Source organism: Mastigoproctus giganteus, chromosome 11, assembly GCF_048544385.1.
Source record: "Mastigoproctus giganteus isolate SK-2022 chromosome 11, ASM4854438v1, whole genome shotgun sequence".
Taxonomy (NCBI): Eukaryota; Metazoa; Arthropoda; class Arachnida; order Uropygi; family Thelyphonidae; genus Mastigoproctus; species Mastigoproctus giganteus.
Genome location: NC_143585.1, coordinates 34718718 through 34735199, shown reverse-complemented (window position 1 = coordinate 34735199; position 16482 = coordinate 34718718). Strand labels below are relative to the sequence as shown.

At 37.8% G+C, this 16482-nt stretch overlaps 1 protein-coding gene across 1 annotated transcript in view; it reads left to right on the top strand.

The window, feature by feature from the left end:
* Positions 1–4407, top strand: part of LOC150077891 (putative E3 ubiquitin-protein ligase HECTD2) — a 67357-nt gene extending 62950 nt beyond the window's left edge. Inside the window, exons 18-20 of the mRNA XM_090385510.1 lie at positions 308–423; positions 3727–3870; positions 3972–4407. Of these exons, the coding sequence (XP_090241636.1) occupies positions 308–423; positions 3727–3870; positions 3972–4092 (381 nt within the window). The 3' untranslated portion in view covers positions 4093–4407. The remainder of the gene's footprint in view (positions 1–307; positions 424–3726; positions 3871–3971) is intronic.
* The last annotated feature ends 12075 nt before the right edge of the window (positions 4408–16482 follow it).

Genomic DNA, 16482 nt, shown 5'->3' with positions numbered 1-16482 from the left:
TCCATCCTTTGGTTCATCCTTCCTGGTACTTTTTGGAATAAAATAAGCACGTGTTCACGAAGGTAGAACATAAGATTGATGGCAGATCATTAAAGGTCTTTGAAAAATGAATTTGATATATCTGGCATAAAAGGAAAACCACAAAATATTCATTCCACCAGAAGACTTAGAGTTTATGTAAATGCATTCAAATTTCTTCCAGATATCGATATACTTCTTTGAAAATTTTACTCTTTCATTACTGACAACTTTGGTTTGCCTGCTAAATGTTAAGTGTTTCCACTGTTTCCTTATCGTTCTCTTGCAGATGCTTCGTCCCGAAGAAGTCGAAATGTTGGTATGTGGTTGTCCAACGTTAGACATGGAAGAATTAAGGAAGGTCACTATTTATGATGGTTTTCACGAAGACGAACCAATCATTAAGTAAGTTGCTCGATTTATACCACATCACTAATTTTATAATATTTAAATCTCTCTTTTTGGTCTGCTTTCTAAAGAGAGTATTAAAGTACAATTCCTAGAAATTTGTATTGCGTTTATATACGATTTATTATAACTGTTGTATATACACTACCCTACTGAAATATTGGAGAATTTTATTACTTCTCTCTAGGAGTGATTGCAGCATCAGACGTCTTGGCATTGATTCCAAAAGGTATGGACTGGTATTTCTGCTGATATTAGTTCATTCTTGTATGACTGTATTCAAGTTCCCCTTATTTTCACCTGTAACAAGTCCAACAGTTATGTCCCACAAGTCCAATGGTCACATAATCAGAAATATATTATTATTTTATAGAGAACAAATATTGATAATCGTGAGATAAATTTACTAACCAAAAAATTGGAAATCTTTATTCAGTATCCAGTAGGACCACGTTTTGCATGAATTACAGATTCTACAGTGGCATGAATTCATGTGTCTGAGGTAGTCCTCAGATTTGACCATTCTTTCATCAGAATATTTGCCAGCTGCTGTATTGTGGTCGTAACAGAACTGTAAAGCAGAACTGCCCTTTCTGAGACATTCAACTGAGACATTCTCAGTTGAATTCAGATCTGGAAAATTAGGTGGCCAGAGTAGACGTTGGAAATAATACGTTTCTTTGAAGTTGGTCTGATAAGACAGAAAAATATTCATAACAGTAGGAGTGGATCTCCGTACCAACAGAATACGCATACCATGATATCATTTCCATCTGCTTGAATGAGAGACACATTCTGGATACATGATTTCATGAAGTTCACTCCACGCCTTTTCCCTCATTCTCCCACTGTTCTACAGTCCAATTTTGGCATTGGGCGGCACCACTCCAGTCGAATCTTTCCATTTTTTAAAGAACGAAGTGGTTTTCACATAGGTATACCTACTAAATCCCCGATTCTTCTAATTGGAAATGTGTGCTCCTTTGTCTAAATTGAAATTTTCTGTCATTAGGTGACCACTTCTGTTGTGACGCACAATTCACTTTAAATTTCCTGTGTATTCCCTTTTCGTCTTCCACTCATTGTATACTTTTGAGATGGTTGCCTTGGACACACATCAATGATTTCCATTGTGGCTCCTGCTAAACGTGCTCCAAAAATAATACCTTTCTGAAAATCGGAAAGACTTCCTGTCTTCCCCATGACCAGACTGGGTGAGCATCTCCAAGCTTACAATATTATCTGATAGCAAGGAATCTATTGACGCCAATTGCAAAATGCTTATATTTTTGGCCATTTAAGAGTATTTTGCCAATCTGTGGACTTCTCGACAACTGAATTGCGTTTTGTGCTGTGAAATTTCAGCTCAAATAATTGCGATATAATTATAATAATTATTATTTATTATTTTTATTATTTGTGTTTATTATTTATTTGGACATAAAATTACAAATATTCCCTTAATATCGTTTCTTAGAAAGTCAGCAGAACATGTTGTTTAGCGTGCGTGATATTTCATATCATAAGAGAATTATCTTTGGCTGTTGTATCATCTTCCTTAGTGAACTTTGAGAGTAATGTCTGCTTGCTATTTAGGCACGATTTCTTAAATATGATTTAGGAGTAAATTCAAAAGGAAACTCTTTCTTGATTTTTGGAAATGTTTTAAGTTACTGAGTGTTGCATTACGAGTAAGATAGATAGGTGTCATTCCACTGAATTTAATCCTGTGAGTCTTAAATTTCAGTCTTTCTCTTCATACTTCCGTGTCCTCTTGACTTTTCATGCAAATGACAACTCAAAAGCTCTTAGTACTCAGTTTACCTATTATTGTTTGCTTTTATACAAGACACGTAAGCGAAGATATTGTTAAGTTAAAGAAAAAAAAGCACTTGCTTTTCTAAGATAGATGTTTTATGGTCAATCAGCGTAGCCGAGCGGTCAGGAGCAGGAGTGCAGTAGCACACGCTCTTTAAGTAGACCGGGGTTCAAGCTCCTGACTGCTAAATACGGTCGATCTACCAACCCGCACTGGACCAGTGTGGTAGATTATGGTCCATTTCTCTCACCAATCTCGTTGCCGTTCTCTGTACTAGTTCCAGCAGCTTTAATCCTTCCTAAAATGACGCCTCCAGACCAGTACTCAAGTTTTGCCTGACCATTGCCTTATACAAAGGGATAATCGCCTCCTTAACTCTGCTAGCAAAAGTCCTATATATAATTGACAAGAACCCTAAGCTGCTCTAGCAGCCTGTTTTTATGGATCCATGTCCATTCGTTGTACGAAAGTTTGCTGTATGCGGAAATTTGGTACATGAAAATTTGGTGTACGAGTCAATTTAGTGAATAACGCTTTCCTGTATGTCACAATTTTCTAAACGACAACAGGTGCTAAGACAATTTGGTAAAAAGACAACAGGTGCTAAGACAATTTGGCGAGTACGACAATTTAGTATACGCACAACAATTTGGTGTACCACGCACAGATCAGAAATTAATGAAATCAATCACGTAAAAGGTTTAGAAAACAAGAGAAATTTTGGCGACCTAGAAAGGAGGAATGTAGAAATTTAGAAAAAAGAAAATAATATATTTTTTATCCATTTATTTTGTATAAAAAGATTCACGCCGATCCTTCTCATAGGCAAGTTAGAAAGTGAGTACCTGCCTATTTCAGCACGATTCCGTTGGCGTACCATCCCTTACTGAGGAGAGTCGAGAACCGCCAAGGGTCCTGGTGAAAATGCATCAGTGGGCCAGAGTGCTTTTCCATGTAGGGAGTTTGACTCCAATTCGGATCCCATACACAATCTCAAGGGAAGCTTATCCGCCTACCTTTAACTCATCCAAGATACTAGCCTACTACTAACTTAACTCAATAGAAACTGTAGCGTGGGTTGCAAACCAAACGTCAGAAAATGGCATTACACAGCCAGTGTTCATTAACGATCTCCACTTTGGGTCTCTGGAACAACTTCTCCCCCATGTTTATTTTCTAAAATATGCAACTTACAGAAGTAAAAGTAAAGTGTGAACAAAGTTCTCTTGTATTGTACACTGGATTGTAATGCACCGAATTGTGGCATACAGCGAATTGTCATGCACCAAACTGTGGTAAAAAGAATTGTCTTACAACCAATTGACATAATCCTCAACTTATATTTGCCACCGCCGACTTTGAGGGTTTTTTTTCAAGAAAAATGTAGTAAATAAGCAAATCAAAGTTATTTTATTTCAGAATTTATCACTTCTTAGCTTACTTTCATTGTACTGAAATTATTTACTTTCTTTTTTTTTCAGAGAATTTTGGGAGATTCTCAAGTGTTACAGTTCTGATCTCCAAAAGCAGTTCCTCAGATTTGCGACGGGAAGCGATCGTGTTCCAGTGGGAGGGATGGGGGAAATGACCTTTAAGATTTCCGCTCTTAACCACAATACGGAGATGTAAGTGTCCTGCAAAGGCACCCCTCGTATTTTGAATAACACGTTTGCTTTTTAAGAGCATTCATATCCGCATGGTTAATGTTTTTGTCTTTCTTTTTCAGGCTTCCCATTTCTCACACGTGTTTTAACCAGCTAGTCCTACCTCGATATAAAACGAGAGATGTATTAAGGGAGAAGCTTACAATCGCCATTTCAAATGCAGAAGGATTTGGATTAGAATGAATTGCAACTCTTATTCTCTCCCGCTGTGATAAAGATGGAACGAAGCCAAATCGTTCCTTCCTCTCCAACAAAGACGTGCCTATGCCGACAACTGCCTGTTTTGCATAGGATATCTCCTACTGGTGAACAAAATGAGAACAACTTTTAGAAGACTTTTTCTGTTGTTTCTTTGTTTTATAAAACCTCTTCAGTAGATATCTTCGTCTGTGAAATATTTTCACAATTAGATCGCCCATCTGAAGCGAGACCCAATCAATTGAAATATCCAATATAAGAAATTGTCTTGTATTCAAACCCTCCCTTTATCCTATGATAAGTGCCCTTAGAGTGTCCATTGGTGGCTGAGTGATTTGGTTTTAATCATTGAATTTAGCGAGCAAATAGATACAAGAGAAAAATAACATAGTTGAGTTCAACAATATTTGGAAACGTCCCCTAGGTTAATAGAATAAGTGTAGTTCTGGACATGCGTGTTCACTTTATAACAAATTGACGTCGAGGTCAATATATCAAGTAGAGTTAGAGGAGGTAATGTTGAAATGCTTACTTGGGAACAATAGTAAAACATTAAATTGTTTTGGTAAACAACAAACAAAGACATTGCAATGTCCAATTTTCGTTGTGTGTCTTGGTAGGATAATTAATAATTAAAAGTGATCCAACTGGAATGAAGCTAACCGTAAAATGACTTTGAGAAGTTGTTGGCTCAAAAATCTTTCGCATTTTAAAATTTTTTTTACTTCCATTTTCAAATTGAAGCAAAAGTTAATTGTATCTCTGTATCTTATAGCTCGTGCAGTTCTCATCAATAATACTGGTTAAAATGCGAAAGGTTTTTATGCATCCTATATTTAAAAAATGTACAATCTCCTGCAAAAAAAAGTTCGATTTTTTATTGCTTTTATATCTTTCATTATTATATAAATGTTTATGTTAGATAGTTGGTATGGAGTGTCTTTAGTCCAAGATAGTAAATGTTCTAGATAAATATTACCAATCTTCTACACGCCATGAAGGAAATTTTGTCACAGAATTAGGAAATTTGATTTGAGAACCCACGGCTGGGACTACAGTTTTCTGATCACCATTTCGACAAGATGGCGACAAGGATGTCTTATGAGATTAATGTTAACAGAATTTGAAGATTGTGATCATTTTAAGATTAATACTGCGATGCTAAATTTTCCTTCACGAAATCTTGGAAGTGAGGTAATATTTTTCTCAGATAATGCCTACTCTGAAACATCAAATGAACTGAAACAGCACATGAAAATTTAGAATACTGTGAATAAAAGACAAAAGAATCAACAAGGAAAGAGGACCTTTATTGTAGTTCGAATAGCAATAAGATATTATCCTTTCGAATAAGCAATAAGAGATTGTCCTTTTTTCATTACATATTGTATTCACTGTTTTGAGATACGATTTAAGAAGAATTTATTGAAAAGCGATCTTAAATCATCATGGGTAATTGTTAGTTATTATCATATTTCGAAGAGTAAACAGATCAAATTACAAAATAAAAATAATTTAACACTATATCCATTTCTCTCGTGGTGTATGAAATGTTTTGACAGTTAACAAGAATGCTGTTAATTCTCAATACAAGGTGATTCAAAAGTAACGATAATTTTGTTATAAAAATACATTAGACAGGGAAAATATTATTATTAGTTATCAAGGCGGCAATCCCCATTCTTTTGAATACAAGGTTCAACGTTATAGAATTGTAATCTCCAATCCATTGATTCAGCCCAGCTTTGAAATCCAGTAAGAGAAAGAATTTCATGGCTTCCCCCCATCCAGTGCGACCGAGTTAGCCACAGAAATGTCAAAAAATAAATCAAAAACTTATTTTCTGGATCACCACAAAACGTTATTGAGACATTCGCCTTAAAGTGCCTTAATTTTTCACAAAGAATGGACAAATTGTGATCTAAAATTACAGATTATGCAAATGAATTCACGAACGGCCAAAAATAGTGCTAGATAACCTATGGAAAACCCACAAAGAACCGTGTGATATCTGTGGGTCACAATACAAGCGGGACATTACTGAAAGCAATTAGTACAGGAATTATTATTTCACGTTCTTGGAGGTGCGAATTCAGAAAGCTTTCTGGGACAGGGCCTCACTGAATAAAGCATTGCAGGCATGTTCTGTTGAAGGCTTGAGGATCACACTAGCCATTCCATAATGCTACGCTGTCCCTCTTAAGATTCGCTGGAAGATGCGAGCGAGGACATTCATTATCCTCCATTAAAAGAATGCCCGCACCAAGATGGCTACCGAAAAACTGCACCGGATCTTGTAAAGGAGACGCCATCTTATGAATAAACTACTCGCGCCACCTGTGAATAATTATAAAATTGATTACAAAACATAAATTTTAACTATGAATAAATTGCCGTTACTTTCTGAATCACATTTTTAAACACATTTGCAGCCATTAAATCAAAACATAAAAAAAACAGAATCAGCCACCTGGATTGACTAACAGTTCACGAGTTAATACCGAATATAACTTGCAAATCAACGGTTCCTAGTACTGTAATGGTCAATATTTACCAAAATGGTTAAGTATTGGAATCTCTTCAGCAATCCTAACTCCAAAAGTTAACAAATAAATGACGTCAAAAAAGATTGGGTGGGTCAATGTAGAATTTTATGCATCTGTTTAAGACTAGTGATTGCATATTATGTTTTTTTAAATATTGGTCATTTGTAATGTCAAGTTCAGCTACAGATTCAGTAGATGTGAATTTTCTGTTCGATGTTGCAAGCTCACTTAAGGTAAATTTTAACTGTGATTACACAGCGACCTCTCACGGGTAGAAACTGTAATACTGCCTAATGTACGTTTTGCTGTATAAAATGCTTTATTGTTAATATATGCTGTTGTAATTGAGAGTTATCAATAAAAGAGCACAGATGTTACCATTTTTATGATGATGATTTTATTGTAGGGTTTATTTTATTGTGGGGTTTATTGTTTAATCTGCAAAGGTTTTAATTCTTTAAAAAATCCACGTTGGGTATCAAACCAGGCTTCCACAGCTGCTTTTAGCTTTTCATCATCTTTAGTATGAGTTCCACGATGATGAGACTTCAGTTTCTGGACAAATAATAGTCAATTGGTGCCAGATATGGACTGTCCAGGGATGGTTCAAGTGTTCAAATGCACATTCAAGAATTTTAGCGCCTATACAATTCGAGCTTTGTGTACGGGTGCATTATCATGGAGAAACAAAATCCGATCACCCAATTATATACCCTGTCTTAAAACTTTTTACCACCCTCATGTTGCATGTGTTTATCGCTGGAAAAGGCATCGATGAGAAAACTGAACAGTTACTTTATTAATTTGTAGTAAATCCCTGTCACCAGGGCAGACTACAGGATTTGGTTTGCACACTTCCTTAAAATTGATCTATCAAAATTAATGGGACACCAACGATAACATAAGCTCCAAACTGTCGAAAATTTATTGAAAGGTTTCAATTTAAATATTTCTCTATCCCTTTCGCAAGAAATCTTTCAAACTGCGCCATAACGCATTTGCCCTTTACTGAAGCAAGAATTGTCCTTTCGAAACGTGTATAGTCCTTCACTGTAAAATTTCATCAGCGCATAAAGTACAACATTGTCTAAAATATTGATTGGCCATCTAAAATATCCATCATTTATGGTCTATAAAAATCCCTGGTCCAACGGCATACCATGAAAAACTTTCCAATGCCATCACACCAGGGTATTGTCTTCGCCAATAGTCCAGTAGTTATAATCACTTTCCTCCCCACACCAGGTGGAAGACCTGGTTGGAATCCTGTCAATGAAGAGAGAAAACAAGGTTTTTTCTCCTGGAATCACGGGTTTTTTGGCCAGCAAACCACGCAAACCGACAGAGAACACATGCAATTTATGGACATAATACGCATGGGTGGATAAGATTCTTCTAGGTTTTGTGTTTGAGAAGAGAAAATTTTTCACAAGCCTGCACTAGCTTTTAGTGGTAGTATTTATAATGTTTAACATTTTCTTCTGATGTGTCGACTAATATTTTTGCTACCAAATGCAGTAACAGTAAGTATTAATGAAGTCGGATCCACTAATCACAGCAGAACTAAACAAGCCCTTTCGAAAAACACGAAGTTTATTTGTATAAACAACAAGAATGCTAATAAATATTTCTGTAGCAATAGACTTGGTATACTCCGTAATATGCGATTTTACAAACGTGCACATACACCCAGTTGGTTTTTTATTAGCAACACCCCTTTATGTAGGAATTGACTAGTCTGAGTTGCTGGTAAAGGCTCAAAGTCGGGAATGGCTGATATAAGATTGTATTTCGCACAGGTGGCGATCACTTTTTGAGCGTCTGTGAGAAAGAATCGGTTGGCATCGAGATCTTTCCAACTTCGAACATGAAATGATTGTGGGGACAAGACGTGCAGGTGCCAGTATCTCGACAACAGCCAACATAGTTAAGTGCTCCCGTTCTGTGGTGTCACGAGTCTACCGTAGCTGGCTCAATAGAGATCGAACAACCATACAAAGGTCACAACTCGGACAGCCACGCGTGGTCGACGCCCGTGGTTAGCATAGCATGTCATGTCTCGTAACACAGCAGCACAGTGTACCAGCTAACGACCCAGTACAACGAAGAAATAGCAAGACCAATGGAACAGCAAGCTTGTATCGACTTAGGAAAATGACGTTACTGGTACCAATGCTCACTGTAAAACACAAGAAACTGTCCTTGCAGGGACACATCAGCATTAACACTTGACCACCGACATGTGGAAATCTCTACCCTGGTCTGATGAATCCTGTTACAACTCTATCATGCATTTGGAGAAAGAAAAGTGAAGTCATGGTACCTGGATGCACTGTTGGTGTTCGGCAGGCTGCAGGCAGTGGTTGATTAATCGTAGTAGGGATTTAGAATTCTGTATGTTCTGTGGTCGAATTGTTGTTTACTGGTAACAAAAAAAACCCATGCTACCCTTGTCTGAGACCGACTAACTCATCTACATTGGGGAAAAATGCCAATAAAAAATTCTCGCGTGATTGATGGATTGGAACTGGGGTCTTTTCTACAGGTGTGGTGAGGACTGTGATAATACCAACTGTGCTACCGCAGGGACAAGAGGCAGTGGTGTTATGGTTTAGGGACTGTTTTCTTGCATGCCCTGGATTCTATGATTATTGTTAATCTATGGGAAAGCCTACTTTTCTGTTTGCCAAGTACATCCCTTCATGATGACAATGTATCCAGACAACTCCAGCGTCTATCAACAATACAACGAACCATGATATAAAGGACGACGACTAGTGTCAGGAACATGACAATGAATTCCCCGTCCTCTCATGGTCGCCAACCCAATTCATCTGATCTCAACTCAATTGAGAATGTTTAGGACCTACTGGAAAAGATCATTCGATGTTACGACCATCGAATTCACAACGCGAGGAAATTACTAGACACATTGTGCAACTCATGGGTCACAGAACACCCCACAAAACCTTGTGAAGTCCATGCCAAGACGCCTACGAGCTGTACTAAGGATAAAAGGTAGCCCCACGAGATATTAGGTATGTGTTCCAGCAATGAAGGTTACTTTAAGAGGGACAGAACGTATCCAAAGGAGTTGAAGGGTTTTTTAGGCCCATCAGACTTAGGCCATATTGCACCGTATATCGTCTGTAAATTGCATATGTTCTGTATTCGATTTGCTGTTTGTTGGAGGAAGAACACGAGTTTATGGGGAAAGAAAGCTACCCTCGCTGAGACCTGCTAACCCAGCCACGTTGTGAAAAAGGCTCATAAAAAAAGGCTCATTGACGAGATTCGAAACGGGTCCAACGTAGTGTCAAAAGGGTTTGCTAAGAGCTAAGGTAACACATCACCCTGTGAGTCAGAGTTTTTAGCATTAGTATTTGTAGTAGCAACGATGCAAGAAATAAAGTTCATAGAGCTTCAGGCAAAAAAACCCCAACACTTCCCGTACAGTGTCCATCCACTCTAATAGTTTGTATAGTTATTCCTTGAATTTTTTTTCAAATTATCCACTTCCACAACGTCAGATGGAAGTTTGTTCCTACAATCAACTATCAGCTGGCTGAGCGAAAATATCGACACATCTGCCCTGAAACCATTCTTCCTCGGTTTGATTTTATGCTCCCTCATGTGTGTAGTCTCAGCAAGAGGAAGAATGCCATTAACATTTAGCTTACACAATCCACTTAACGCCTTGAACACCTTAATCAGATCTTCTCGCAGGTGTCTAGTCTCCAGACGCTGCAGTTTGCAGAACTGAAGCCTTTCTTGCTAAAGACCATCCTTTTGTTCTTTCTCGTTAATCTTGTTGCTTTTCTCTGCAATCGTTCCTACAGATCCACATCCTTCCTAAAATGAGGCCTCCAGACCTGTATGCAGTACTGAAGATGTGGCCTGACCATTGCCTTATACAATGGGATTATCAACTCCTTATCCCTGCTGGCAAATTTCCTGTGTATTCTGTAATCATTGACAAGACCACATGAGCTGTCATGGCAGCCTATTTGTAATGCTGGGAGAAATCCAGGTCTTTTTCATTCTCCACTACCACTAGGGTGGTACTACACATTTGGTACGTTAATCTGTGAGTACCCCTACCCAAGTGCGGCAGTTGGTATAACCACCGTCTTTCCCATGCTGGGTGGAAAACACTTGAGTTCGAATCCCGTCAATGTCGAGAGTAATTTTTTTCCCACAACGTGGCTGAGTTAGTCGGTCTCAGGAAAGGGTAGCCTGTTTTTTTTCCTTCTGGAAACTCTTGTTTTTCGTCAGGCAAACAGCAAATCGACTACAGGACACGTGCAATTAACAGGCGTATTATATACGGTGCAATATGGCCCAAGTTGTTGATGCGCCTAAACCCTACAACAACAACAACTCATGTGCTGTACTTTGTCCATTCTCGCATTGATCTGCGAGACTGGACACGCTGTACAGCTCTAAATCCCATGGTCTGAACTGAAGGAGTGCTCCATTTAATTGCGAATGTTCGGCTTTCTGTTTGCTGGAAGAAAATATCGAGTTTCCAGGAGAAAAAAAACCATACTACCCTCGCCTGAGACCGACTAACTCAGCAACGTTGTGAAAAAGGCACATAAAAATTCCTCACGTCATAAACGGAACTCGAACTCAGATGTGGGGAGTTGTTGCATTCTAACAACTGCGCTATACACGAGGGCCGAGAAAAAGGTATAAAATAATAACAAATATAGAGATAATAAATGGATTTTAAATTCCTCGCGAACACAAATATGTAAATATTAAAAATAATCCTCACACGTTGGAGAAACTGAAAGCTAATTTACAGAATAAAATTACGAACACAGATGGTCAAATATTAAAGGATGTCATCAAATATAACGAAATGAATCCTTGCTTGTATTCAAGTAGAAAGTGAATTTTTTATATTTACTTACTTTAATTGCATTGAAATCTCGATTTTGACTTTCCTCTGCACGATTTACACCAGACTGTATCTGATTGAATTGATCTGCCCCGGGAGCCATGATCAGAATTACAAATGTTGGATTCTGAGGAACATTTATCAGAAGATAAATAAAACAAGGTGAGTAAGTATTTCTTCAGAAATCTAGAACTAGTGGCTTGAGTATGACAGGTTGTGGTACAGCATTAAAAATTTCTGTACGTAATAAATACAGAAATAGTAACCCACCGTGCAGTCATCCAATACTTGCGGGGGAAAGGAACCAAGGCCAAAATAAATTCATGAGGATATGGTTACGACCTTGGAGGAAGATGCCCCTTCCTGTTCCGTGGTTAAGAAGTGAGCAGAAGGATTTAAACGAGGAAGGAAGAGCCTGGAAGATGGTCAAAGCTGTAGAATCCCAAAGTTGTTGACCGCAGATCAAAAACGCACAAGAGGTGATGGCATCGGTTTTTTAAGATGCCGGTAGAGTGCTGCTAGTGAATTGCCTTCAGAAAGGTCTGACAGTCATATGGGCCTATTACTCAGACCTTAAGAGGCTTTTAGTGAAAACATCGCGACAAAAGACAAACTCAGTAGAGGAGTCTTGTTCCACTAAGGCAACGTGTCTGCTCACAAGTCTGTCATTTTTCATTGCTATGGCTGCACTGCATGAGTGCGGCTTTGAAATCTTGGACCATCGCCTCATATTGACCATATCTAGCACCAACCGACTTTCACCTCTTTCCTAATTTGTAAAAAAATACCTGGCTGGAATCCATTTTTCCTCCACTAGTGACATCATTTCTGCAGTACCTGCATTCCTGGAGGCCCAAGAGAAAACTTTCTTCGTAGCTGGAATCAATGCATTTCATTGACTGTTTTCAAAAGCAACACTTCCCTCGACTCCTCAAATGAACCCTTCATACCCAAGCCACAAACTTTTAAAACGCCCTTGAATATCTCGTAATATTTGTTTCATCACTTCATGTCTTACATATCGCAATCTTGGCATGTATAACATTTCTACACATTTATCCTCCCTGGTAGAGAGCGATTGACAACCTCTTATTCTCATTTCGGTTGCTGGCTAAGAAAGCCATTTCAAAAAGGGTTGGGGTTTCGGTCCTTTTTTCTAGTAGGGTAATGGATGTACAAGGGACAGGGTTTAACCTATTTACATATTTGGTTAAAAAATCCCAGAAATTTTGCAAATGATCAGAATTGATCATTATGTTGTCCTAGAGATAACTCGAAATATTACAAAAAAAAAGGAAAAAAAAAAAGAAAAGAAAAAATTAGCTAGACGCTTTACGCATTCGTGAACGCGCTTAAGAAGAAATAGAAAATGAAAATGGGTTTTTCATCCAACAAACATGCAAACCGCATGTTTGTTGGATGAAAAACACGAAATATATCTCAAATACATTACCTATAGATGAAATCGGCTAAGTATAGCCTCAAGTGAAAAGGCTCTTAAGTAATTCTTCCAGTTACGCATGTTTTTAATCTAGATCTTCCCAAACAGCGAATTACTATACTCCCATAAAGATTTAACATTACGCTGAAAGTTAAGATGATACTTTCAAAGAAATGCATTACCCAAATATCTGCTGCTTACCAAATTTGACAAATTTAATGAGCAGTTCTGTATTACATAAAACAAAATTTTCAAGAAGCAATTACTTGCAAAAGTAGGACAGACCGTGTCTAATATACTAAATCATGGATTTTCCTCCACCCGCTTTAAAGGTTGAACCTCTCTGTCTTCGAATTATAATAGAAGGGTCATGGCTGTGAACTTTACCCGCAAAGAGTGATAAATCAAAAGAATATAAAAAACAATTACGTAGAAGATACCTAAGGCAGTTTGTTACGTGATGGATTTGTGAAGCAAGGGTATCTTAATTTATGTAGCATTTTATTTTTTAAAAAAAGTTGTAGAACTGGTATTGCGGTTTACTTTTTTTTTTATAAAGAATTTTCTAAACCTATGTAGAGCCTAATGGAGAATTACATTTAATAGGAATGTAGGAATCCGTCTCACACTTCAGAGTTACACATAAGGATTGTTCTTTCTTTTAAATATCTCGATGACCACCTTGTATTTATTTTTCCGCCTACTGGGTAGGGAAATTCTTCTCGTATAAAATATTGGTTGTGAAGCCGCATCTGAAACTACATTAAATCATTAGTAATCTTCTCAAAGTAAGAAAAAAGGTATTCAAGTTAGTTCTTATTGTAGGTTTTAGGCTCATCAGCGGCTCAAACCATTTTGCGCCTTATTTTACTCACTGTCCAAAATATTAGAAACCGTTTGCGATTGGTGTCAACGGATCACATGGTCCTTGATATCAGATAAATATTGTACGCTTTCCAGGAGCTTCTTAGTCGATCTGACTAAGAAGCTCCCGAAATTGAGTCAAATGCCTTTGCCAAAATCCAAATAAAGTAGAGTATGTCGAAATTTCTCCCTAAATCCAGTTCATGAGTAACTGTGTCAAAATACATAACTAGGTTACTTAAACATTATATTCTCTTAAGAAAACCATATTTTGTATTCATCAAAATGCCATTTATTTCTAAATGTCCCTGGATTGCACTCTTAATCAGAGCTTTTGAGACTTTCCCTAACCTTATTTGTGGTACTATTACAGATCAATTTGTAGCTGCTGTTGGCGCAATACTTTTCATCGCTCTGTAACTTTCTCATGCTATCTTTTTTTTGCTCTACTAGATTGGCCAGCTCTGTATTCATCCATTTCGGCATTCTCCTCTTGCAATATTTTCTTTATAGTATATATGCGTTCGTAGCTTCTGTGATTATTGCTTTAAATTCAAAATGTATCCACCTTCTCTCTGCATTAGCCCAAATTAATAGATGCCAAATAGCGCCTTAAACTCTCATAGTTCACTCTTCTGAAATTAAAACTGGTGTATTTACTTTCAGCTACTGCAACATCTTTCTTCATCGTCCAACTGACCACTGCGTGATTACTACCTGCCAATAGTTCCTCTACTCCGAGCCCTGTGATACATCTAATTTTTGAATAATGATGAGGTGAAGAATATTCTCACCCCTAGTATTTTCTCAAACATGCTTGTACAAATAACAATCATCCAGTTTAAAATGGGAGGGAAATTCCCCATAGTGAATTTCCCTCCCACTTATGCCAATCAGTCTGAGGAATATTGATGTCACCCACCACATTTGCGCTTACTTTCCCATTCCATTGGCAATTAGAGACTGTCGTACTCTTCACAATCTTCTTGTCTGTAGATTACTCCCACTGTTATCGTTCCTTTGCTTCCAACTAACTCACACCACACAAATTCTATGCTGTCAGACGTAACTGCAGACTCAGAAAAACTGCTTTCTCTCCAGGCTGCATTTCATAAGAAGCATAATCCCATCATCCATTCTAACATCCCTATCTTTCCTAAATACATTATACACACCAGTCGACCTCGTCATCCCCAATTTCCGAATGGTACCACGTTTCTTTTATCTCTATGATGACAACACTAGTTGTCCTAACCAGGATTCAAATTCAGCCATTACGTGCTCGGGACATCATTCTGGACACAACTAAGACTAAGTATTCCCCTATAATGTAATACCCTAACATATCTTTGAAGTTATTTAGGCTTGTTTCCTTAGCTTTATCTCGCTCATTTGAAACATTGCTGCCCTCAGAACATCTTGCCAATATCGGTGGTTGCGGCAACAAACAAGAATTTCTAAGGTTAGTGCAAGAATTATTGTACTTTGAACCATATCATCAGGTAAAAAAGCGGATCTATATTAACTTTCTCCCCTCTTACTATCAGGTTTCCTGAACACTTAAGGTATCCTCAATGATACTGGCAAAAACCCTTGTACCCACTTTATTCAAATGAACACTGCCTCTACAGAAAAGATTCCTTCTACCTACATGTGCGGTCAACACTAATTAAAATTTCCTCCACAGATCTTTGCCGATTCCCTCAAGTCTTGAGTTAATGCACAAGATTTCCAGCATATAATCCCTCGTATCGTGTCTGGGCATAATTCCAGACACATACATATTTTTATGATCTATCTCGCGGCATTTTTTCAGCATGGTCCTATATTTATCCAACAAATGGTCAGATTGTGTTCGTTTAGTATCGTTAGTCCCCACGTCAATAATAATGTTCTCTTTACCACCCTTAAAACTGGCAATCTGTTGGTAACATCGTTAATTGTTACTCCCGGCAAACACGCCCTTGTTCTGGTCCACCTATCTTTATTACAAAAAGAGTTACTTGTTTCCATGACAATAGAGTCTTCCAATAAAACTAAACCTCCTTCAAGCAGAGCAGTATGCACTTAACTATTCTTTTCTTTCACACGAATCAGGGGTTCATCACTTGAGAGGTAACGAGATACTTGACTCCCTGATGAGCTTTCAGCTACATCTGCACCCGTATCTTCAATGACAGGACCGATCCGTGACATTTGGCGCCCATGTGCAAAAACATCTGTGCCACAACCCCCAGTTCTCCAACAGAAATTTTGTATAGTTACTTCACGTTTTGGCGTGAAGAAGAACATTTTACTTCAAATACATATACTTGATTTTATTTATTTATTTTTAAATACTGGAAAATGAACATCATATAAATATTACAATATATATATATTGCTAACTAAGGGCATCCGTCGCGGACCTCTAGGTCTATTGCGCCCCTAACATGCATGGCACATAAATGCACCAAGTTCTAATTTGAGACTAGTACACTCCATACATCAAAGAAAAGGATCATCGGTTTAGATCCTTTTGTTTACTTGACCATCGGCCCTAGGGTATATGCCATAGGCTATACAACTGAGGAACTCGAACAGGAGCAGGAACAGAAACAGGAAATGCCGACAGGCAT